Below are 25857 nucleotides of genomic sequence, written 5' to 3' on the forward strand. Positions count from 1 at the left end.
AATAATTTAAAATGGCTATAAAAAAATTCACACTACTGTAAACATCAATATAAATTTAAAAGTAATATATAGTCACTTAACAAAAATATGATTAATATTGTTCTAAACTGTAAATCCACAAACAAGTAACATAGCCACTTCAGAAGTACAATCTTAGAAAAGTAGAAAGTAAAATTTACATTTTTAAAGATAAACATATAATTTGCATATTCACCTATTGATGCTGATACAGGAAGTTAAATGTATCTGATGTATCATTAGCAAATGAAATACTTTTTTCTACGGAAAACCTACACAAAGAAGTCAGCATTACAAAGCATCAATCTGTGATATAAAAAGAAAAAAAAAAATCTATACCATCCTATGCTACTGAGCACAGAGATATTTTTGTTAAGCTATCAACTGTAAGCACAAGCTCTCAGCCCTTAGGTTTTAAAGGCTATCTCAAAGCTCATTACTTCATACATAAAATTGGAAAGGGGAGAAAAAACCCTACAAACCCTCAACATTTGACTGAACTTGGTTTCATCTATCATTGTAATGCCCACCACTCAATCTTCTGAGGGCCAAACATGAAAGACTGTGGCAGACCCAGTCTCCACCGCTCTAAACAGCTTAGGATCATCCCTCAGTTTTGCCATCTCCTGCTTCTCTCTATAGCTCATTTATAGTTCTGTTTAAGAGCACAAGTCTCAAGCAGTCATCTCTGAAAAAAACTGCTGGTGACCTTCTACTGTTGACAATAAAACCTTGGTATTTACCATTCCCCTCTATTTCCTACTTTTAATTTTTTTTTTTCCTTATCTATAGACAAACTTTCTCTCTTATACCATGGCTGTTAAGTCTCCTTTAGAGCTTCTGGAGACAGACCTTGTCAAACACCTTTCAGAAATCCAAGCAAGAAATACCAAAGGGATCATCCTAATCCCACCAGAGGAACCCCAACAGATTTGTGAAATATAACGTATATATACAAACATATCTTACCTTATGAGATAGAAAACATGTCAACCCCTCCCCACAAGATCGGATTCATAAAAACATCAGCATGTAAGAAGAGCAATCAATTGGAAAGTCTTCCTTCATGTTTGTTCCTTGCCAACTCAGACCCTGCTCCTGCTTACACGCAGTTGTATTGTATAACAAGATCGGAGCTGGCTATACCACATTCCTTCTCCTCATCACCAATGTGTGTCATACCAACAATTTCTCCACCACAGACTTGCCCACAGTCACACAGGATGCTTGTGACAGAGCCAGAACACAGCCAGCCACAGAAGGGGTGAAACATCACTTTTCCCCAGAGGTCCTCTGGCCGTTCCGCTGACTTCCAGCGGAGAAATCTGTCTATCCTCTCTCCTTCGAATACTCCTGACTCACGCTTCACTCTTAAAATTGCTCTGCTTTCTTTTTCAAAAAGGGATTTATTGAACAAGCCAGGCTACTATATGCCACACAGTCTCCTGTTGAACACTAGTCTGCTGTTCTTTAAAAGGACAGTCCTATCTGCAACTTAAAAAATCTTAAAAAACTAAAAAATCGTTTTCTTCCACACAATGTCTATTTCTGTTAACCAGAATATTATAATTAAATATAACTGCTTCTACATGATGAGATTTACCTTCCAAACTGAATAAAAATTATGTTTGGACTTGTAAAGTATCTACAGCTTACCACAGTTAGATCACTGGGATTTCTATAAATTATGCTTATATCCTGTACTGGAGTTCTCTTTTTTAAAAAGCTAGAAATTATTTCTTAATTTCTTTAATCATCTATGATTTTAAAAGGTTTTATTAGAAGAAATTTTTGAAAGGTACTGCCTTAATTCTGTCTACACTAAAGCTTGCTGCCATGTCACTAATTTACTGCTCCCAAACTTCTTCCATGAAATTAATTCACTGTGTTACAGATGTTGCTATTGATTTATCTACTGAACTAAACACATAATGAAGTAGAAGGTAAAACCAACAGAAAAACCTTATTGCTCCCCTCCACCCCCCACTAATTTTGTCATGGCTCCAAGAATAATTCCCGCAACAGCAATAAAAAGCCATATGCCTTTTCACTTCAGTCTCTCTGCAAAACCAGCTTTTCTAGCAGTAGAATTAAGAAAATAAGTAGTGATGGAAAGATAAACTTGAAAGCAAATCGAAAGAAACAATTACTTAAAAATTCAGGCTCCATTTTAGAAATTAATATAACGAGTATTTTTTAAAGGGCCATTTTTTTCTTCAAATTATGATTCCTATGGTACAATTTTAGGATTATAACAGAGAAACTTGAAACAAAATCTATAAATCTAAAGGTTTTTTTTTTTTTTTGGTTGATCAAAGCATGAGATACAGCTGCTACATTTTATGAGTCCAACCCAAATGCTGATCTAAACAGTGTGAGTGTTAAGACAAGCTAGGTCCAAATCTGCAACAGGTTTTCAATTTCAGGATATAAGAATAATGAAGTGCTTACTAAAATGCAGCAAAAGATTAATGTGTTAATCTCTGCAAAGTTACCAACACATAAATTCACTGAGCACATCAATACGTACCTATCAACTTCAGGAGCGATTTAAAAGTAGCCTGTCTGGGCTCCATTTCACCAGGCCATTACATTTGGAAACGATTAAGAACAGGTAAGAGTAGTTCCAAATATTTGTTTAACCTGGATTCAATATCCATACGGTATCTAAGAGGTCCTATGGAAATCTGAAGGAAACACTGACCTTTCTATAAGATAAATGCAATACCTTCAGAGTGGCTAGTCAAGCACTTTTCCTCCCAATAAAAGTAAAGTGAGCGTATGTTTTTGTTTTGGCAGATGAAAATATAGTTGCTTTTTGGCAGCCATAAAAAGGAAAGGAGTGAACGGGTACATCAAGATGGTCATCCTGATCTTTGCACCACTAAGCATCATACACTAGCTCCGTAACATCTTTACAGAATAATCCTTTAAATTATTAGCAAATATCCCCACTCTTTTGCATTTGATGGCCACTCGAAAGACTAAGTATCTGAGTGGAGACCAGAAAGTCAAGAGGCAACCACCTGGATAGAAATGCCCTGAAGACCTACCCCACTCTGGTTGGACCCTGCTGCCTACAGTCACAAACCTTTAACTTGCAGGCTATTTAAACAAGAACGACTACATACCCAAAGAATGAAATAGTTTACTATAGAGTTTATTTGCTTACTAAACCACCACTTTATCATCTGGAAGGACTAGTCTTGCATTTTTACTAATTAGTAGATGCTAGCTATTATTCTTTTAACATGTATGACAGGAAAGGAAAAAAAGAAAGTTTAATTCCCTGTTTGTAATCCACATGTAGCTGTTCAGGTATCTAAATACTAAAAAGTCATCTGACTCCAAGACATTAAGCCAAAGGCAATGCTCAAGTTATTTAATTCATCTGCATCAGAGTAAGTGTCTATATTCAGCCCACCTAACTTCTGACAGAGCGTGGAAGGAGGGAGAAAAAGGAATTCATTGTAGTCCAGTAAGTGAACATATTTTTACATGCACAGTACTAAAAAACTCAGTGAATTGTTTTATAACAGCAAGCATCAAAATTTTTAATGATTCAGGAAATCATTGTTATTCTAAGAAGACAAGAAACTACTACACCACCGCTCTGGAACTGTTTCCCCCAGTGCAAATCTATCCACGTCTGCGAGCAACTGCCGGTGTCAGTGCTCCATCGCCTGCCCGCGAAGCAAACAGGTGCAGCAGGCTGATAGGGAAGAGACGGATGTCTCAGTCCTGCATCTGCAACACTGGTGTTGTACTCAACCGATGCCATACAGTGAAACACCGCTGCCCGGTGTCATTCATCAATGCAGTATGATGGTGTCAAGAAAAGAAGTATGTCCTCTGCTGACAACTTGTTTTAATAAAAATGCATCGCAATATTTAAAAAGTTTTCAAAGCTGACTTCTATTTCTGACAGCTGACAAATTTATGACAGCTATTTTGGATGAAAAATGTGCAACAAGAATGACTTAATAGTCAAAACAAAGAAATCAATGTAGTCTGCCTTAACATGCCAAATTACTAATAGAGGAAGAGAACGTAATTCAGTAAAGCAAGGATTGTAGAACAGAATCTAACGAAGCTTAATAGGAATGTTTCAAGTTTACAATATTTTAAAAATTGGAACAGTCCTTAATGAACAAATTGACTTCAAGAGTGACAGACTGTGGGACACTGAGGTTCTCACAAGCACAAAGTTATGATGCTTCATGTTTGATCTTGCTCTTAATAAAAGCAGAATGAAAGCAATGAAAAGACAAATAAATGGTAGAGTCATTGCTACCTCAATTTTCTTGGGTTTTCTTTTCAGGAAACAGAGAACAATTGTGTGGGGTTTCTTTGTTTTTGTGAGGGTTTTGTTTTGTGGGTTTTTTTAAAGCATTAACAGATGAAGTAGAAAACTGTATTATGAAAACTTTCCATAACTCATCTTAAAGATTATCAGCACAGAAATAAGTAAAGAGTTTTTAAGTTTATAGTAAGCTTTCTAACCATCTATTTTAATACATACGGCATACAGCAGATGTAAGTTCAAACCCCTGTGCAAATTTTTTTCTGATCATTAGGAAGAACCATAACCACTATCCTGTTCTGCACTTTTTTAACTTCTTTCCAACTTTTGGTCATAAATTCTGTCCCGTGCTTCAGAAGCTGCTCGAAGGGATACAATGGTTTCAAAAATCTTTCTACAAGAAGTTCTGGCTCTGCTTGAATATAAATCTGTAATATACTATTTTTGTTATTTTCTTAACTTTATTAACCATTTCTTGACTACATTTAATTCATTCAAAAGGTAATTTTCTTAAGATTGACAATGAAACTAAGATCTTAATTTTTCAGTTTTAAACTTACACCACATGAGACATCTCACTATTTCTGACCATACTGAAAACTAGAGTAATAAAGGCTGTGGGAGAAAAAAGAAAATTAAAACAACGTTGAGTTTTCCCAAAGAAACTACCCTAGAAGAAAAGCTGTCAGTCACAAAAGTTGATACTATCACAACGGATGACAAGAAGCTAGTTACAGCGGAAGCGTGAAATGTGACCATCACTCTCTCATTACTTGCTATTTATTTTAAATAACAGATAACAGTCATTAATATTTACTGTATTTCAAATCAGTCAGATAATGCAATCAGCAGCCTGAAGTCAGATTAGGCAGCAGCTGGTTAGATAGATGTCATCTGTCAGGGGCTGTTCTTCTAAAAGCTGCTAATACTGTCAGTGAAAATTACAGTCCACAAATCAAAAGAACGTAAGTGCTTGAACTGAAACACATATGAAATCAGACAGCTCCCACTGGATTTTCCCCATGTGCTATTACCTCCATGATCAATTCACGTTTCAAGTGACACAAATTGCTGAGAAAGCAAAACGTTGCTTGCTTTCTATCTGAGAACTATACTTTGAGCCAGGGGACATATTTTTAGATAATTAAAATTAATTTTCCTTCCTTTTTGTCAAGAAACATTAAAATCAACCTGCTGTAAAACAAAATGCTCGCTCACTCTCGCACAGAATAACAGGGGGCAAAACTTTGTTGCTATTACAAAAGTGACAAACTCGTTAGTTGGAAATGAGATAAAATCATTTTCAATCAGCAAATTCCATAACATTAAAACATAACTTTTTCTAATAGTATTAAAATGAAAGCAAAGACCATGCACTCAGAACTTCAGTAACTGTTCAAAATACATGTCAAAATATCGCTTATATAGCACAAAATAACGCAAGTTTTAAGCCACGCAAGTGTCATCGTTCCACAAAAACAGTGGCAGAGCTCTTAAAAGGTACTTTCAAGTACTGAAGGGTACTAAAACACTAGTGGTTTTTTTCTGCTAAAATGCTGGGAATATGAGCATTTTGAAGTGGGGTGTTACCAGTAGGTACGTCCAGAAAGCATTCCTTTTTTTTTTCCCCACCTAGTTTGTATTTGGGGGGGGGGGGGGTCCCCCTTAATTGGAATAGAATGGCTAAACCTAGAAAGGCTTTATTGCAGCTGACAACAGTGTCTTTTGAAATGCATCATCCTCGTTTTGAGGATATAATCCTGCACAAATAGCAAATAAGCAGCAAGAAAAATATATACAAAAGTCAGTAGAAGTCAGGCAGGGATTTTATTAAAAAAAGCCTGTTGCTTCCTTGCTAACCATGGAATGCCACGAAGAATTTTGAATGAATAATCAGTGTGCAGCAGTACTGGCTGGGTGCCAGCTGGGTGCTGAGCAGGTTTGCAGAGAAGGACGGGCAGATCCCTCCTGGACAGCACTTGGAAGGCAAGTCAGGAGCGTGCCCTCGTGGTGAAGGCAGCTGCCTGCAGACCAGGCTGTGACAGCACAAGTGGAGCTGGCATGTCCAGCAACGGCCACCAGCATGGTGGAGGCTGGACCACAGGGTATACAAGGAGATGCCAAGAGATCTGGGCTTGTTCGGTTTTCAGAGGAGGCTAAAAGAGAAGCTTCTTGTTGTCTTCTATGGCCTAATGGGAGGGCAGAGAGAAAACAAAACTGGCATCTTCCGGGAGGTGACCAGTAGTGGGAGGAGAAGCAACATTGACACTAGTTGCAACACCGGGAATTCAGATTAGGCTTTGGAAACACTTTTTCACCCTAGCAGCAAACACTGAAACGGGTGCCCAGAGAGGCTGTGCAGTCTCCATCCCTGGAGATGCTCAGATCCAGACTGCACAGGCCCTGGGCAAACTGGCCCTGACTGGAGCAGGGAGTTGGACTGGGTGACTCCAGAGATCCCTTCCAGCCTCAATCATTCTGCAATTCTGTGACTCTGTTTCATTTCTCACTCTCCTTGGTGTGTGCTTACATTTCAACAGCTGATCAAAAGCACCAACCAAGGCAGAGCAGGTATTTCCAGCTGTGAGAAGTTTGGTGAATACACGCAGAACCTATCAGCTGAGCATGGTGCATTTGGCCAAACTTAACCCAGCCTTCTGTGGGTTACCACCACCTCTTTGTGGGCACAAGCAAGACCAAGGACCTGCCTTCCTTTGCACCTCCTTCCCGCTCTGCATTGCGTGCCACTGTGCACTGCCAAATCAGAAGCCCGATTTGCCATTTCACTCCCTCAGCTGGCAGGGTTGGACCCGTGAAGGCCATTCCCACCCAGCTTTGCTGAGGGAGACTCGAGCTCTGCCGTAACATCCACGGCTCTGGCAACAGCGAAGCCACTCCCAGCCTCCAGACTGCTCCTTGCAGCAGAGACCTTTGTCTCTACCCCTTCTTCCATGACCACTGTCCTTTTTTTCTGGCAGGGTTAGTTTTCAGGCCGATCAGCACGCTGACCCTGCTCGGCACAACTGACAACTCCTACTGCCAGTGCGCGGGAGAGGTGGGAAGCACAGCCATGGCCGGTGGGGGGAGCAAGGCCACCCCCTTTCACAGCACCACGGCCTTAGATCAGCTAAAACCTGTTACGAAGCTATACCTTTAGGAATCCAAAAGTGTGGTTAATCGTGTTAACTCTTACATGAGCTATAACGACAATTACTCAGGCAGAATTAAAAATAGTAGCTCAGTTTAGATCAGATGAACTTGTAAAATTGTCAAAATAAAGCCTAATATTTTGCTTGCATCAAAGAAATCGCCAATCACATTTGAAAAGCTCCTGGCAACGTGCAGGAGCACATTTCAACACCACAACAAAATATTTCCTGAGATGGTACGACCATACGTGATGCCATATGGAACCTGCCGCCTCTGGGAGAGGGCAACTTCTCTCTCAGCCCACTGGAAATCAGCACAGAGGAGGGCATTAACCAACACCACTGCAGCGAATGCCGCCAAGGCACAGTGATTTATACTGCTGCAGGAAGCACTTTAATGCACACATCTACCACAATCTCCACAAACGGGCCTCAGTAAGAAAAGGAAAGCAGGAACTCAAGGCTCACGATGGCCAAGCCTCTCACTACCGCGCCACTCTGCTCTGATTTTACTCTGTGTTTAACTCAAGGTGTGCCTGCTTCGCCAGCTATGACCCACCTCACCCTGCTACAATCACAGTTTCAATAATAATAGCTAACCACCACGGTTAACAGCTGGCCATGCTCCAGAATGACTGAGTTTTGACAGGCCAGGTTCATTCTAACAACCCAACTGCCAGAGGAACCCACACGCTCTTATCTCCTAGGCTCTGTTACACACATCACATGCTTTTTCTCTTTACATGCTTGTCTGGTTTCATTTTAAAAGAAACAGGATCAGATTTTCACAACAAATCCTAAGGGCTTGCACTTAAAGCTGACTTCTTTCTCCCCAGAGAGGACATTCAAGATTCCCAAGGGACTTTAAAACAAGCTCTTGCAAAAGACAGGAAGAAAAGCAATCGAAGAAAAATGATCATCAATCACGGCTTTCAAAAATAATGTCCAAAAATTAACTATTTGAAATTCTTCTTTCATTCCTAATTTTTCTTTACTACTTAGGTATCTTGACAGATTACAAATCATTTGCTTTGCTAGTGTTGGCACTGTGCGTTTCGCTCACCAGACCTGTCACACACCAGTAGCACTACACCTGGCGCATCTATTATACACATTCCCTACTACAGAGTGCAATGTGACAAACCGTTGCCCTCTCTGAGCGGCCCCCTTCTCTCACATCCCCAACCTTCCCAGTGCCATTTTTCCACCCACTATTTCCTTCTAATAAGAAAGCAGAACACGTAACTCATAGGCCTTTGCCTGCTCTCAGATGATCATAACAAGGGATCTGGAGCACTCTTATTAACTGAGTCATATTTAAACACAGGGATTTGGAGGTTTTCTAACACCACCCTCTTTGGACGTATTGTTCTGCATCTGGGATAGCAGACAGTGCATCCCACACAGTTCCGGAATTACAGAGTTTAAAAGAAAAGAAAAGAAAAGGAAAAAAAAAAAGTTATTCAGCTCAATTATATAGCACCATTGGAAAAAAATAGGAATATACAGGAACAAACCATGAATCTGCAGTCTATGCAAGCTCTTTATACTCTTGTATGAGCCCGAAACCCTGCCAAGTTCCAAAACCTTGTATCCAAAACATAAGTACTTATCAGGAAAACAGTTTCAGATCTTAATTAATCCACTGAGGCCCCAGCCCATGTCATGGTAATCAGTCAGCTGGCGATGACAGAGAGAAATAGGACTTGACAGGCTCTCACAAAACAGCTAAAAATAGCACTGGAACTCTTTTTTATGTTCCCTTGCACATAAGGATCTTGATCTCAAATTTGCTTAAAACTTATCTATAGGTTTTACTTCATGTAGCTGAATTTGTTCTTCATTCAAAACCTAAAAAGAGGCAACTTCTCCTAAAACTATCTAACATTTCATAGATTATGTTGCATAATACTTGTACACCTGAGAAGTTACCACCTACACGTTTCTGTAATGTGGTTTTCCATCCAGATCAACTAATACGACAATATCAGCAGCCAGTGAAAGTAATTACCATCAGATTTTCTACCTCAGAACAGATAGGTCTAGGGAAACCAACAGAATAAAAAAAGTGATCTGTAGTTATAAATAACTTGATAGGAAGATTATCTTGGAAGAGGTTCATTTTTACATTAGATGGTATATTTGAAATTGTTGGGTTCAAACACTTTATGATTTCCACTTTCTAATAAATTAGCTAAGCTAACAAAAAAAACAGAAAAGCAAGAGAAGTGCAGCAATTTGCCTTAAACACAGCCATATCATTGTAATTCAGAAACTGACAAATGCCTTTTTAAAATGTTCTCAGATTCTCATTTCACCAGTGATTTAAGAATCTTAATGTTTTATGAAAAAAAGATCAAAATGGAAATTTTACCACAAAAAAAAGAAAAATAAGAAATCAAACTGCAAAAAAAGGGAGGTCAGCAATACAAAGGCCAAGGAAGCAGAAAAAGATTTTGTAGAGTATTATGATTTTAACAGACTTTGATTGATATCAATCTACCAAAACATATAGAAAACTAACTTTGGCTTGCCTGCCTGTATAAGCAGAAGCAGAGTCTTGATCCTCCAGGGAACTACCCAAGTAAAACCGCATATATTGTGAGCAGCAAAGCCTACTATTGTCTCCTGAAACAGCATAGACCAAAGCACAGTTTTAAATATTGTCAGATGTCAAACATCCATTAGAAAAATGTTTTTTTTTAAAAAAAAAGAAACAAAGAAAAAAGGAAAAAGAGACTCAAGCAAGAAAAAAGGAATTTTTAAGTAACATTTCTCCTGCTGCAGTAACTGAACTACGGCTCACTCGAGAACTCAGGCCTGGAATGAGCCTGCATAATCACAGAAGTTACACTGTACTGAGCAGAGTTAGATCTGGCTGGTTAAAAACCGATCGGATTCTGATAAACTCAAATCCATAATTTTCTTCAGTATTTTAAAAGTTCAACAGTAACAAAAGCAGTCGTGTTCTGTGTTCAATAGTGTTTCCAACACACGTAGCAGTAGCTGCCGTTGCGGGGGGGGGGGGGGGAGCAGGGAGTAGGTAAGGATGGTTTTGTCTCACTTAATTATAATGATCTAAAGACTGAAACAAGACCACGCTTGTAGGAAAAACTAACTTTTTTTTTTTTTCCAGTTAACTGGAGCATTTAGAGGGGAAAAAAAAAATATATTCTTGCGGCAGAAAAACCCTTCTTCAGATCTATCCAACACACAAGTTGATCAAAACAGGGCTTCGTCTAGAGTGCTCCGTTTCAGCTGTTTCACCCACTAATGTATTATAACCAAGTTAAAGTTTCTTAAAACTACTCCTATAATTCTGCATCTATGAGTACTGCAATTCAGACACACATCCATGTGAATAATGATTTTAGCAAAACACTTTTTCTGGAAGTGACACCATAAAATATTAAATTGAAGCAGATGTATTTTTTTTTTCTTTTCAATAGAGTTTAGAGGATTAAATAATTAAACCAACAAGAATACACATTCGGGACTTTTTCAAGCATCAGCTTGGATTTGGTAATTGAGCATATTTTTCATTAACCACTAGAGGTCACACAGTAACCATGGCAGCTATCCAAAAGATGAGAGGCCTCAAGAACCTTAAGGTCTGGGAAAACTAAAATACAGGGGTACTCACTGATTTGCATCTACAAATGAATTTATTAAATTAATTTGAGTAGTCTTTCCAATTCCCAAAAAGATCCAATGAACATGAATGCTCACAGATGTCATTTGGTATTTTACATCTCTGTAAAATTCAGATTTATGATTTTTATTTCATCGTTTTATTACATCGGGGGGGGGGGGGGAATAGTCCGAGCTTGGTGCCCTTTTGAAAGTGTTCCTGATTTCTTCAAATATTTCCTCATTTAAAACTTCTGGAACTTCGGTTCAAACAAAGGGGCTTCAGCTATGACTATAAATTAACACTGAAGAAGCACACTAAAGCTGGAATATCCTAGTATTCTACTAGTCAATATTTTGCTATTTAAATAGACATTTTAAGCTTTCAAGAACAACAGAAATAGTAATAAAAACAAATATGAACCCACGCACATCGAATTCATTGTGTTTGTAAGCTAATACCAAAGTTTACACTGAACACAGTAACTTAAATTCTCTTAAATCGGAACAGATATATTGCCCTCAAAATTTAGGAGCAGCTGTAGTGGTCAGGGCCTGAAAACTACCTTGCTCGTGAGAAATTCACTTATACTGCTAATGAAAATTTAGCCTGTTTTAAAGCTTTTGTGGAAACACTATTTGCAAAGTATTAAAATACTTTATGTTCTACACAGCTAATTAAAAATTCCCTGGAAAGTTCCTTTAAACCCTTCAAAAAGGCACCCTGTGCACACAAATGCAGAGCGAGAGATAGCTGATAATCAGTGATCCTGTGCTCCTTTCATATTAGATTAAATTGGAGATCAGTATACAAAGACATTTCATGAACTGACTCACTTGTTTTTATTCCATTTACTACAGTGCACACTACATCTTCTCTTTGGAGAAATTTCATTTAATTAGATCCCAACTACAAAAGATAAAGACCTGTGTATGAAAGTCTTTTACCATGGCAGTGCAGCACTGCCAAGGCATTAAGCTGCCCTCTAACCCTAAGAACTGGTCCCACCAGAACAGGTGCTGCTGCTGACTTGCATTACCTGTTCTGGAATAAGTAAAATATTTCACTCCCTAAAGCTCTCGGTCTGATACATTTCAACATTTAAAAAAAAAACCCCAACAACAACAATAATGAAGAGCAGTGAAGCAGTTGTAATCTGAATAATAATTTCAAAAGTTTCAGTATCCATCATGTTTTTCAGCACAACAGGCAACATACTACCAAAAGCTCACAAGGCACGTATTACACTATAGGAGCAACTCCTTGAGACAAAACAGAAATCATAAATCACATCTTAAAAGCAGAGAAGATGCAGACTTTTCTTGCAATAAAATTAACACCACAAGTTTAGCTAGCTCTTAAGAAATATTATAGCAAAAAAATCCAGCTTTACCTGCACACAAGCTTGTATGTATACACATACGTACTCACATACAGACTGCAAATCAGCAGAGATTGTTTTCCACTTTGTATTAACACAGCAAGTTTTACAGTCTTTTTAAGAATTTAGGAAGTAAGGATTTTTTTTGAGAAATATCCAAATACAAACCTGCTTTTTCTGTGCCTGCCTTTTCTGAGCACCCAGCGTAGCTGACTTAAAGCTAAGAGACTTGGACTGTCTCCTAACTTTCACTGAATCTCTCCGGCGATCATATGAAAAAGACGACGACTTCTTTGTAATTTTCCTCTTAGGTGTGTCTGCCATTTCATCCACCAAAGTATGGTTACCTTCAAGCAAACAGTGTCCCAAGAAAATAAAAACTCAGTACCATCAAGCTTCCAGCAAGCTTACAGAGAACAGTCTTCAATCCTAAAGGAAGTGGAGCAACCCACAAGGAACGGAGCCCATCTAAGAACAATTTCAGTTCTTCCAACAGGTTGTACAAATGAAAAAAGCCGATGGTCCTGCAATGCTGTATGTCACCGAAGAGCAGGCAGAACTCCTTCCTGCTGTATAAACTCAAACAGGCTTCAGCAATGATGCTAATCTGAAAAATGTAGTGACTATCCTGCTGAGCACGCTAAAGGTGAACAGAAGGTAGTTCCCTGCACACCAACAGGGTGTGGAAGTACACCAACAGGGTGTGGGGATGAAGCAGAAGACTTTGGGTTCAAAGCATCTTCTTAACTCCTTCCTTTCTGGGCTACTGCTAGGAAGGTATCTGAAAAATCAGACTGGTGAAAGCTCCCCAAAAGAAGACAGCATTATTTTCTTCTCTTTAGATCCAAGGCACTTGGTGAAGGAACCTTCAGCATGAGGTAGCTGCACCATTCATTAGGGGCCCTGTTTTAACCTAATTCAAATATTCCCTTTTCTCTGTCAGAAAGACTATTCACACTACAAACTTATGAGGTACTTTATCTACTAAGCCAACTAGAAAATAAAGTCCAAGCCTATGTATGAATCTTAACACCCTTCCTGGAAATAACTATGAAGTTACAGCACTCTCTTAAGACCTGTTGGTATCAACGGATAAGAGGGTAACGCTAATGAATTCTCATCCTAGTGACAGTGAGGGAATCTTATCAGACAGCTGAGATTGCAACTTTTGTACCAGGACTGTGTTTAGGTAGGAATGTTTCCCTTGCATAACATATTAGTCAAGGAACACTACAAAGGTGTAAAGCCCCAAGACTTGCTGCTATTGATTTCCATTAAGCAAAACATATCCAAAGCGCAAAGCTGTGCATATGGGAATGCGCCTGCAAACCTAACGCTGTCAGATTTAAAGCTGGGTTAAAATACAAGGAGGAAAACTACCTTTTGACAAACTTACGCCATTGTCCAGGGTCTTTTCCAGAAACTTTTCCTTAATTTATTCATGACGCTACTTCACATACAAAACAACTGTGAATAATTTATACTTGCAGGATTATCCATTACTATAATTAAGCTTTAATATGGGTCAGTCCTCTAGTGTATGAGTCTCATCACCTCTGTTAGGAAATATCTGTGAAGTTGGAACAGCATTTCTTTTAAGACCTGCTGATATCAAGGAGTAAGAGGGTAGTGCTAATGAATTCCCATAACCAACCTTTTCTGCAATTTCTTCCTTTGTTGTAGGATGAATAATATACCTCTAGGACAAAAGTGATACTGCTAAAATTAATGAAAAGCTATCAGAATATCATGCATTTATTAGCCATAATGGCCTAATTCTAGGTTCACTGCAGATTTCTGTGGAGATTTACACTGTGAAGAATTAGAAAGCACTGCTTCATGTTATCTACAACTACATCTAAGTAGTGAATCTGTAATTATTATAGGACATAGAAAAATATCCATTATTAAATATTTTTAGTACAAAGTACCTCTTAATTGTGATAGGTTTATAGTACTTTAGTAGTCATCATCCACATATCGACCTTCAGTGTTACTAACATTAGACACTGTGAGACCATCATCATTTCAACACTCTCTGTGGTTTTCACCAAAGTTCAGATTAAAGAGACTCTTTCTCACAAATTGTGACCCTACTTAAATTACCAGTTCCCATGATTTACAAGCATCATCTTTTTGAAGAGTAAAAATAAGCAGATAATTCAGCATTATGCATGCTTTTAAAACATGACGTCTCAAAAATATGTCCTCCAAAACTTCTTGAAGCCTCTGTAGCATTTGATAAAAATCACAAGTATTCTGATATATCATAAAAATTAAGGTCAAGGAAAGCGTGACAGTCTTTTGCAGGTAACTACTCTTATGACATACTCTAATCATGCTTATTTACATGAAAACAAATATTAGCAGTTACGACTGAGAAAAGCACAAATAAACTTTAAAAATCCATTAAAATGCATCTGACCATGTATCAAATACCAGGTACAATCCTGATCATTTCCCTTCAATAAAAAACACATTAGACCTAAAACAGGCACAAGAAATGTAACAAGAATGAGCAGAGATAATGAAAGGATTTCCGAATGAGAGAATGTAAATTACGAAGAAAAAGGACAGAGATCCTTAAAATCTGTAAAGATACAGAAAAAGTCTGGATTGTATTTATTCACAGTTCCCCTAACTACAAGAATCTGCAGCACTCAAAAAATGAAATTTGAAAACAAAAGGTAGTATTTGCTTTGCTAATGAAAACTTTAGTTTCATTTGATGCCCCCAGACCTTGCAATGAAAAGGACAAAGAACGACTCCTCAATGTCACCTCTGACTTTACAGTCATCTACAGTTTGCTTCTTCCATCCTCTCTGCAAGGCTGAGAGTCCTGGTCCATTTAGAGACTGCTGGTAGAGAAGCCTTTAACCTATACCTGGAATCAAGTTGGCATTTGCTCTGTGCTTTTGCTGTTTCTACAAAATCTTTTTTGGTTGCTTGGTTTGTGTCTGGAGGAAGCAGAGGGCTCACCACCAGCATGTACACAGCAGCAAGATCCCATCACCAGCTCCCTTCTCTACTCCTTGCTTCGCCACAGGGACCACTCTGGCAGCTCCACGGCCACTGGCAGCCTTGCTGAACTGAAAGGGAAGGTCTGAGCCCGCTCATGTTCCCACCCTCCCTCTTCTTCCTTCACACCTCAACCACTTCCAGCAGTGAAGTCCTCTGCCTTTCCTCCTCAGCTTGCCAGATCCTTTGGTGAACTGACAATGCTCATGAAACAGCAGAAAAACACTCAGTTATTTTTGCAAGGAGGAGTCTTCTGCCATTTTAGTGAATAAATCTGCTAAGAGACGGGGTCCAAAGAGCGCCAGAGCCTGCACAAGGTAAGTGGCAGGACAGGGATGACAACGTGGGAAAGAGGCAGACGCAAGGGCAAGCTGCTGGATGCCTTCTTAGATCTTATTATGTCTTACAGAGCTGTACCTTGCAGTGTAAGCCAATGTTTCCAGAGGTCTATTACAAAATCAAAAGCATTTTCCCAAATGTAATAGCTAGCTCAGAACTCATTATTTTCTCTCTGAAATCACATCACATTTGCCAAAATGATATTTCATCCACCATGTTATTGTCCACTCCCCCTGTATCACAGGATGTTTCTGCAACCCTTCATAACCAGCATCTACCATCAACATTCGGTTTCACACACAATAATTGAATACTAGAGTGACAAATTCCAATACCCCTTTCCCTTTTTTCAGGACAATTGCAAATATATTGAACAATACATGCTTTATTTTCCATTTTCCAATCAAGTTACGTATCCCTAAGACCCTTCCTCTTATCCCATGGCAAGTTTGTGGGGTTTTTGACTGTACTAACCCAGTCACTGTTGCTCAGGTCTGTCTTTGCTGAGAATACGGGAAGGCTTGTGAGGCACGACATTCTTCACAACACTGTCGTGGTCTTCCCCAGTATATCATATTCATGCATAGGCCTGCTATTCCTCAGAGAACAGTTTTACCAAATTATTCAATTTTCAGAAGTCAGATTTACCTGCGGTTCTTCAGATCTCCATGGAAACTAATTTACCAATTTACAAATTTACCAGTGTCACTCCTCTCCTACCTGGGAATTTTTAGTGCATTGATACAACTACTTCAGTAATACAGGAAAGGAATTGTGATATTGCAGTTTATCCCAAAAATAAACAACAAATCATGAACGGAAATGCTGTGTTCACAGAGCTAGAAAAAGTAAATGATGATGAGATTAATAATTTGGAGAACGGTGCTGAAAGAGATGAAAAACTAAGAGCTACAGATGGGAGACAACATTTAGTTACATCTAGTATCACTCAGTGATTGGAAAATGCACATTTCAATATTCATATATTATGCCCAATATTTCCTCACTTCCATGGGTTTTAGTCTCATCCATAAACACTGTGAAGTTAACACTTAGTTTATTAGAAATACTACAAGCATTTTAATTCAATTCTTTGACAGAAGATAATATTTGTATTTGGAATATGTTATTTCCAAATATGTCTTCATTAAATAGCAGCTGGGAATAAAGACTACATAAAAACTTTGATTTTTCTACTTTAAATCCATCAGCAAGACAGACCTAAAAATCATGTGGCCATGCCAGTAATAATGAGTCAATAGTGTTAATGCAAGAAAACCTGGTTAAAACAGAGACATTCTGTTTTTACCAATTTGTCAGAACTTCGGTTAATATCAAATTGTCAACCTCTAAAAATGTAATTAAAATAAAAAACACTGCAGAATGCCGAATGACATCAAGAGCTCATTGTTAAACTGAAGTTTTTGAATTTTTTAACAGAAAATAATCATGGAATTGTTATAGGAAGGGTTTCTTTCCCAGTATCAATACTTTCCCAAGCTCAGTGGCTCAAGTAGTTATTTTAAGCTGTTACAAGAAAAGAATGCCTTATGTTCAAAATGTGTTTTGCCAAGTCACTTATGAGTAACAACAAATTGTTTCAAGGTCATCCTGTTTTCCTGGGATACAGGGAAAGCAGTCACAGAACAAGAAGAGAGAAGCTGCACAGTGTAGAAGAGATAATCACGGCAGTAGTTGAAATTTGATGGAAAAGTTTTGACAAAAAAGGAAGAAGGGCATACCAATCATGGTATTGTAAATACTAAGAATCATATTTTTGAGTAATTTTTTAGCATTTTTAGGTTTTGCTGTCAGATTTGCTGCACTGGACCTAGATGTTCTTTCATTCACTCCAGAGTTTTAATCTGTTAATGGCAGAAACAAACTTTAGAAGTACAACTAAAATTTGTTGTTCTTCTCTGTTCACGGTTTTAGGTTGAATTCTTAAGTTTCAGAGTCAAAGAGAATTCAAATGTAAATTCAGCTGTAGTTTTGCTTAAATGAGGCAGAAAGACACCCAAATTTAGAACAAACAACACTACTTTGAGTATTCTGATTATGTGCTGATGGAAATCTAAAGATAACACAAAAGTTTATCTGTGCAACTTTCATCAAGTTCAAAAGCTCTTTAACATTTTGAAGAGAACAAACAGACACAGGGTTACCAGAACCTCATTCTTTCTAGCAGCATCATGTTGTCACTGGTCACAGAATTTACTATAGAACTGGGGTCTGGCATAATTGTCCCTGAAAACAGGTGACAGAACAAAAATCAATAGCAGCGAGATATTCTATCACAGCTCTCCAGTCCCTAGCTAGCCTTTAACCCTAACATCATAATGCATTTGCTCAAAATAGACTTATTTTTGTGTTGGTTTCAAGTTAACATTTGTTACAAACAAAATACACAAAATGTGGGTTTGGAAAGGATGACTGTATCACATGCCTCTCTAACTCAACAGTGCTTTCAAAGAGGAAGTAAACAAAACAACAGTATTATTTAGAATTGACCATATGTTTAACACAAAAACCAAAAGTTCATTTCCTTTCCACTACGCTGGGAAAAGCTCCCAATGTGTCTTCCTATTATGTGAAGAAGCTGCTCAAATACTTTCTCCCATCACACTAGAAGCAAGTGGGCATTAAATTCATAATAATATTAATAGAGTCTCTGTAGGTCTCTAAAAGTGGATGCAAATGAAATGCAATTGATCTCACTGAATTTCAGCAGCAATTTGATTACTCTACATAGTGAACTCTAAATCATGAATGCTTACAAACTCCATTTCTGCACAGATTTATGAAATGAATCTCCAGTCCATTCTCACCAACGGTATTCCACTCAAAACAGCAACTTCTTGTGCGTCTTTCTAGGAGGTTCAAAGCATGTCTAACCAGCAGTAAGCACCAACATCACCTTGATCTTACAGTGACATCACGCACATAAACGCTGTGGTAAGCATGAAACTTCACTCCAGACAATACCAAACCATATTCCCCTGGTTTTTACCTCTGCACTCAGTGGGCATGAGGTCAGTCAGTATGACTTACTGTCCTGGTTTCAGCAGGGATAGAGTTAATCTCCTTCCTAGTAGCTGGTACAGTGCTGTGTTTTGGATTTAGGATGAGAACAATGTTGATAACACATCGATGTTTTAGTTGTTGCTAGGTAATGCTTACACTAGTCAAGGACTTTTTGGCTTCCCATGCTCTACCGACTGAGAAGGCTGGAGGTGCACAAGAAGCTGGGAGGGGGCACAGCCAGGACAGCTGACCCAAACTGGCCAAAGGGATATTCCATACCATATGACGTCATGCTCAGTATATAAAGCTGGGGGAAGAAGAAGGAAGGGGGGACGTTCGGAGTGATGGCGTTTGTCTTCCCAAGTAACCATTACGCGTGATGGAGCCCTGCTTTCCTGGAGATGGCTGAACACCTGCCTGCCAATGGGAAGTAGTGAATGAATTCCTTGTTTTGCTTTGCTTGCGTGCACAGCTTTTGCTTTACCTATTAAACTGTCTTTACCTCAACCCATGAGTTTTCTCACTTTTACTCTTCTGATTCTCTCCCCCATCCCACTGTGGGGGGAGTGAGCGAGCGGCTGGGTGGTGCTTAGTTACCGGCTGAGGTTAAACCACAACACTTATGCAGAGTGAAGAGCTGACTGAATATTTGAAAATGGCAAGTCAAGCAAAGAAAGCCCATTCCTTAGAGAACAAAACCCAGGCTGTAACTCTAAGCATACAACAAAATGCAGCAGTTATTTTTGAGAACTAGAGTGTTGAATTTATTAGGACAGTGATGGAAAGAAATTATAAGATGCCGATGCTTTTACATTTACAGGTTGCTAATCCCAAGCTACCAAAAACCTAATACATTTGGGCAAATGAATTTATGAATAATTGCGATTAGGTTTGTACCCTACATCATTTCAACCTAGCTCTATTTGCCCAACTGCTCACCAAAACCATGGTTTATGCTAATGGCAGATCCTTGTTGTTCTCTTGGGAAGGAAAGCCTCTAGTTTTTCAAAAATGTAGCTACACCAAACATAGACATTTTGATCTCCAAAACTTTTCACTGAGCAACAACCTGAGCATTACTATGCAGGAAAAAATTACGTAAAAGTGCACACAAAATAATTTTTTTAAATTGTGCAAAATACAAGTGACTATTTCAGTGAGAATTCAACGGGGAGCAAGTTACAGTCACACATATACTTTTAAAATGGGAGATTACATAACAATTTCCTGAATATTTTTTTCCATGGATAAGCAAGGGCCTCTGAGACCCCTGAATAAGTACTTTCACATTACACCCAAAGTATGAGGATCACTGCAGTGTCCATGTGCTTCAGCCTGCCAGGTTAAAGATGGTTGGGGATTTTTTTGTTCAGTTGGTTGGGGGTTTTTTTGCTGTTGAGAATGTCTGCCTACTAAGAACTGAACTGAGGTCATCGAGTATGTTATCATCAAGCTGGAAACTTGTCAAGCTGACATATGTTTTCTGAGAGCCTTTAAATGAAGGGCTACTTTTACAAGTAACAGAAATCTAAATGAATCAGTTTGTTAACCTATCTTTAAAATAGTTAAAATCACTAAATGCACAAGAAATGTATTTTCAAAATAACAAAAATAGGTTATGCAGTTGACTAAAAGCAAGTTACAAGGAGTTATTTCTCCTTTATTTCTGGAAAAGAGATATTAGATATTCATCTGCCCAAGCTTTTCAAGGAGTTTCCTCAAACAGTACCAAACATGCTCATCTTAGAACTAGAATGGATGCCACTAGTTGAAAACAGATTCTTGTTTCTTGTAGCCAAATATTTTTCAAAAACAACAAAGACAAGACAAGCCATTTGTATTCATGTATACAGAGACAGATAAATATAAAAAATATTTATATATTTCTATTGAAAACTATCTTTCCATAATAAAACCTGGACAAAATTTGCACTTCAATCAATCACAAAAAATTTCTCCAAGAAAAAAATTATCCAAATGAGCATTTATTGGTTTTTGTTTTAATACTCTTACTACCATTAACTGCATTAACCGAGTTTTCATCAGCAACTTCATGTGTAGTGATATTGTGCAATATGAATGTTGAAGTTGCATGCCAGCTAAGTTAGAATGCGTTACGCACTTTCTCAATGAACTATGTTAAAGGGCTTAAGAAAAGCTGTTTCAGAAAGAAACAGCTTAGCAAAATCAATTTTTCCATGTAGTTTGTTTCATGTTTTTTCTCCTTTTTTTTAAGGGGGAACAACATTGAACATCACAAATTATTCCAGACAGCAACTGCTTAACCTTTACTCATCCATTCTGTTTTAGTAAGTGACAAGAATACCAAAATATAGGGACTGAAGAAGCTAAATAAAGTCACCCCTAACCATGCTGCATTTTAATGTGAAGGACACCATCACAAATATACTTCTCTTATTCCATTCAGAACAGCTGCTGTCTCTAAGGGTCTTTGTATTTGTTATAGCATAGAGCATTTTCTCCATGGAGACAGTGGAATAGGAGTAAATATATTCTTCACGTTACTTAGAGTTTTATTTTACTAATATAGTTGACTATACAGAGCAATAAATTCATCAAGAGGACAAGCTGGTCCTTAGCTGCTTTGCATTCTGTATTGTGCATATATGACACTGTACAAATAATTATGGCATAAAAGCAACATAAAAAAGACAAAAATTACATTTATCACTGTGGGAATGATCCTTACATCTAAAGAACCATGACAAGAGCAAACTGATTTTCTGAAGTTCAGATGATAGGTAGTGAATAGCACAACAAACTTGTCTTCAAGAATGTAACAAACTTCCTTGTGAAGATGAACACAAAGGTATTAAGTGTTCAGATTTGCAATATCCTAAATATTTTTGTCCCAATTAAAAAAGCTAACAATCCAAAACTAAAGGGAACCAGGAAGGTCAGGTGTAAAATATAAGACGGGAAACTGAAAAACAATGACTAATGACTGAAATGCTTGAAAAGAATCAAACATGAAGGTCCAGTGAGAATGATTAATTCAAAGATATAAAGCAGTATAGCATGGCACATGTTTATATTGCACTTCCTAATCAATGCTACAAGGTCCTTTAAAAAAGGAAATTTAACTGGTAAGTGCTATCAGTAGAGATGTGCCAGATTCACAGAATCAGAGGATACAAGCTTGGCAAACACAGAAATAAATACTACTAATTACTAGGTATCTTGTCCATCTATACACAAAAACAATATTGTAATAATGACTTTGCCTGTTTCAGTTGCAGTCAGAGTTCTTCATCTATTAGTCATGCACATAAAAACACCCACAGAGTTTCACTGTGAGGAATTACCCCACTGGAAGGCGACAAGCCAATGTAACAGCCAAAGAATGAGGTCTTGAAGTCACCAGAATTCAAACTTCTCCTTCTGAAGGGAAGAGCATGTGAGGAGCTAAGAAGTACATGATTCAAATAAGTTTAAAAAAATAAATAAATTTAATAAAATAAATAAATTTAAATAAATAAATATATATATATACACACACATACAGTGACAACTTGCACCAGACTCCTTGAGGCCTGTAAGCAAAAGCTAAACTAATCATGCAGCTGAGCACTTCAATACGAGATAACTAACTAAAGGTTTTAAGTAGCTTTTCATGAAATCTTAGCTGGGCACTATTTTTATGGAAGAAATTCCTGAAAACTCAGCACTGTTACTCTATACAGCTTGAGTGAGTAATCCCAACATTTCAGACGGCGAGGAGTCTCCATATCCCAAGACTCCTCACATAATTTTTCTTTATAAAGTCCCGGTTGAAATAACCATGTCAATTAGATTTTGTCACAAGAAATAACTGCAGGCAAAATATTTATTTCTGAAAAATTAGCCTAAGAGTCATCATTTGGCCAGTTTTCAAGGAGCCTTCAGAATGCCTGTTGCTTCCAAGAGACAATTAAGGATCCTGTCTGTGAAGGGAGCAGGGTCCTGAAACACATTTCCAGACTGAAGTCTGTATTCAGACTCAGACACTCTCAAGAGCTTCAGCAAACACATGCGGCTTTGCAGAGAAAAGTGGCCTATTTACATACGACTTGACAGTTTGCCACAGTGTTTCTTACCTTACCCTTTTTGAACATGTAATTCAAAGACACAAGTATCTATAATCTCAAACAAACAGCCAATAACCAAAAACCTCTTAGCTGACTGCGATCTAAATTTCTGCTTAAAACAAAGAATAAAAGCATTCAAGACCCAGCAGTGTATAATTATTTTCTCAAGTTCTCTGTAACTAGCAATTCCTCCCAAAAAGATTTTTGAAAAACAATCCACCAACGCTCCAGTCTAAAAACAGCACATATTTTTCACATATTCAACTGGTAACATGAAGCTAAAATCTTAACTTACAGATTTAATTTTTTTGCATTATTGTTGCACTGTATGAGGTTTTTTTATTCTTGCAGTCTCCTTTTCTTACTTGAACTTTTAAAGAACCAAAAAGGATGGAAAACCCATTATTTCAATAAAAGATTTCCTGTACTTTTTGAAAAACATAACAGTAACAGACTTCTATCTGTCAAGCAAACTATATAAAAAACCCCTAAAACCTCTGTATTGACTACCACTTTTGGACATGTGCAGGAAACACAGAACGCTGATATGCCGACGCACAGTGCACACTGAGCTGCTTTCATAGCTATTTGTACTTACACGGTCTTTGTCATCAGCTACATCACAAAGAATGTCATCGAGATCTAAGATCCCACCATCCCCATGCTCCAGCCGATGTACTTGTATCCAGTAGTTTGGATCCTGCATAAAAGGAAAAGAAAATAATATCAGATATCACATACCAACAGAAAAAGGTTATTTCACCATATAGCTAACATCGCAATCCTACAAATGTTCGACATTAAAACATCCATTTAGCTCATATTCCTGTAAATAAATGTAAATTGAGATGTAAGCCAAAGTTCCTTTTTTTAAATCACCCTAGATTAGATACATACTCTTCCCACTTTTATCAGCTCTGCACGAGTCACAGTCCCATCACTGACAAACAGGGGAACAGCGTTGCCAGTGTAACTGAACATATGCACTATTTAAAAGGAAAATACATAGTCCTCAAAATAAAGTATCTCAGAGAGCGGTCAACAGGCACAAAACATTACAGGACAGCTGTAAAGTGTGGGGTTTTTTACAGGACAGCTATAAAGGGTACAAAACAATATTTAAATGATATCAAAGGGCTTTCTACCTGTGCTTTGGCAGAGTTGGTAGATGGGATATCTAAATCTTACACGAAGAACACTTTCCCCATTTTAATTAAAAAAGATACATATACACACACACATGTGTATATATATGCATATATATGTGGGTGGGTGGTTTTGTGTGTATAACTGTGTCTATCAGTAACTGAGAAGACTGGCTTTATATTCTTCATTACTACTTTTGATGCAAAAGGAAACCATAACTCATAGAATAAGATTGTGTCCACAAAGTGTCTTCTACATATCGCTACATGACCTGAGTGCTGTTTAGTACTCAACATGTTATTCTTAAAAGGTTTGTTTTCTAACAGGGGAAAGTTGTACTATAAACACACAACCTGAACATGATACATAATCTTTTCTTGCTTCTCAAATATTCCCCCATAACAGTGCCAATGCCCCGGGCTGTTGTTAAGTGTGTCTAGCAGTAAGAGAGCTTCCTTGCTTTTCACTGAGCAGGCACGACTGCAAAAGTGACTAATTTGAGGACCTTCGAACTTGCAACACCTTGCAAAGTGTCTGACTTCCTAAAAATAGCAATTACCATCCAAGTCTTTTCAGGTATCAGTGTCTAGAAGTCAAAAAAAACAACAACAAAAAAAAAATCACCACCACAAAACACACCAAAAAACCCCTGCCAAAAAGAAAAACCTCCGCCCTTAAAGAACTTGAAAATAATTTGATTTCTTAAAGGATGGAACAGGACGAGAAAGGGGACCACCACAATTCCTCTAAATCCATGTGTTTTTAAATCTTGACAGGACATGCTGCATGAAATCTTTGACAGCATGCTGCATGAAAGAACATCAAGGGATATTCGTTTTGTTTTTAATATCCAAGAACTCTCTTTATTTGCACATAATATATAGGCATAGGTCAAAGATTTTGAAGAAATTTGATAACCATGAAACTTACTTCATTGTTTGTATAAGTACATCCACCTTAAATACTGCTGTAAATCATCATCATCAGATGATCAGATTTCAGAATTACATTTTGCGGTCATTAGGCTAGTCATTTCAGAAATTAAATTACAGATTTTTTTCTCTAATTTCCCTAGGTATTAAATATCATTACCTTACATTTCTTCTAAGCAAGTATTTATTATACAATTAACTGATTTTCCTAGTGTATGGCTTTTCTCCAAACCGCACTTACTGTTGTAGCACATTATAGGAGATAATTCAGCAACCATCGTTTTTAAGTAAAAATTCAGGAATAATTAAAAATAGTACTACATTATTCACATTGTCATGCATACAGAGGTGCACACATAGCTACATATTATAGAAATTTACTCCGTAAAAAGGTACGTAATGCAAATACTAGGATAAACTTTTTGTTAAGTTTGAATACTCTACTAACACTTATAGACAGGGCTGGAAAAAGCCTTCTGAAGGCTTCAAAGTTCCTTAACAAACAAGTTCTAAAGGGAAGTCCATTTATAAATTCTGCTCTCAAACTAAAAGGAAAGAGGATCTTTCCTCATCCTCCAGGCCATTACAAAAATCTCCTCTGCCTCTCGTATCTACACCAGAGACTGAAACACAGTTGGGAAAACCCAGGCTTTGAAGACACAACCAAACTGACGAGCTAGGAAGCACCTTGCACTCCTAAAGGACTTGATTCAGGTTTCCTCTACTAATTATTCCATCTCAAAGCCAAGTCAGAATTGAACCATAAGCCAGGCTTCACTGCAGAATCAGAAATGGAAAAACTAGTTTGGGCTTTAAGAGAGTCTGATC

The 25857-nt window shown here is 37.8% G+C and overlaps 1 protein-coding gene across 12 annotated transcripts in view; it reads right to left on the reverse strand.

The window, feature by feature from the left end:
* Positions 1–25857, reverse strand: part of PARD3 (par-3 family cell polarity regulator) — a 467456-nt gene that overhangs the window by 389568 nt on the left and 52031 nt on the right. For all 12 annotated transcript variants that reach the window (XM_076331853.1, XM_076331849.1, XM_076331848.1 and 9 more), the window contains exon 2: positions 23550–23651. In XM_076331853.1, coding sequence (XP_076187968.1) covers positions 23550–23651 — 102 coding nt within the window. The remainder of the gene's footprint in view (positions 1–23549; positions 23652–25857) is intronic.

Source organism: Aptenodytes patagonicus, chromosome 2 (assembly GCF_965638725.1).
Source record: "Aptenodytes patagonicus chromosome 2, bAptPat1.pri.cur, whole genome shotgun sequence".
NCBI classification, from domain to species: Eukaryota; Metazoa; Chordata; class Aves; order Sphenisciformes; family Spheniscidae; genus Aptenodytes; species Aptenodytes patagonicus.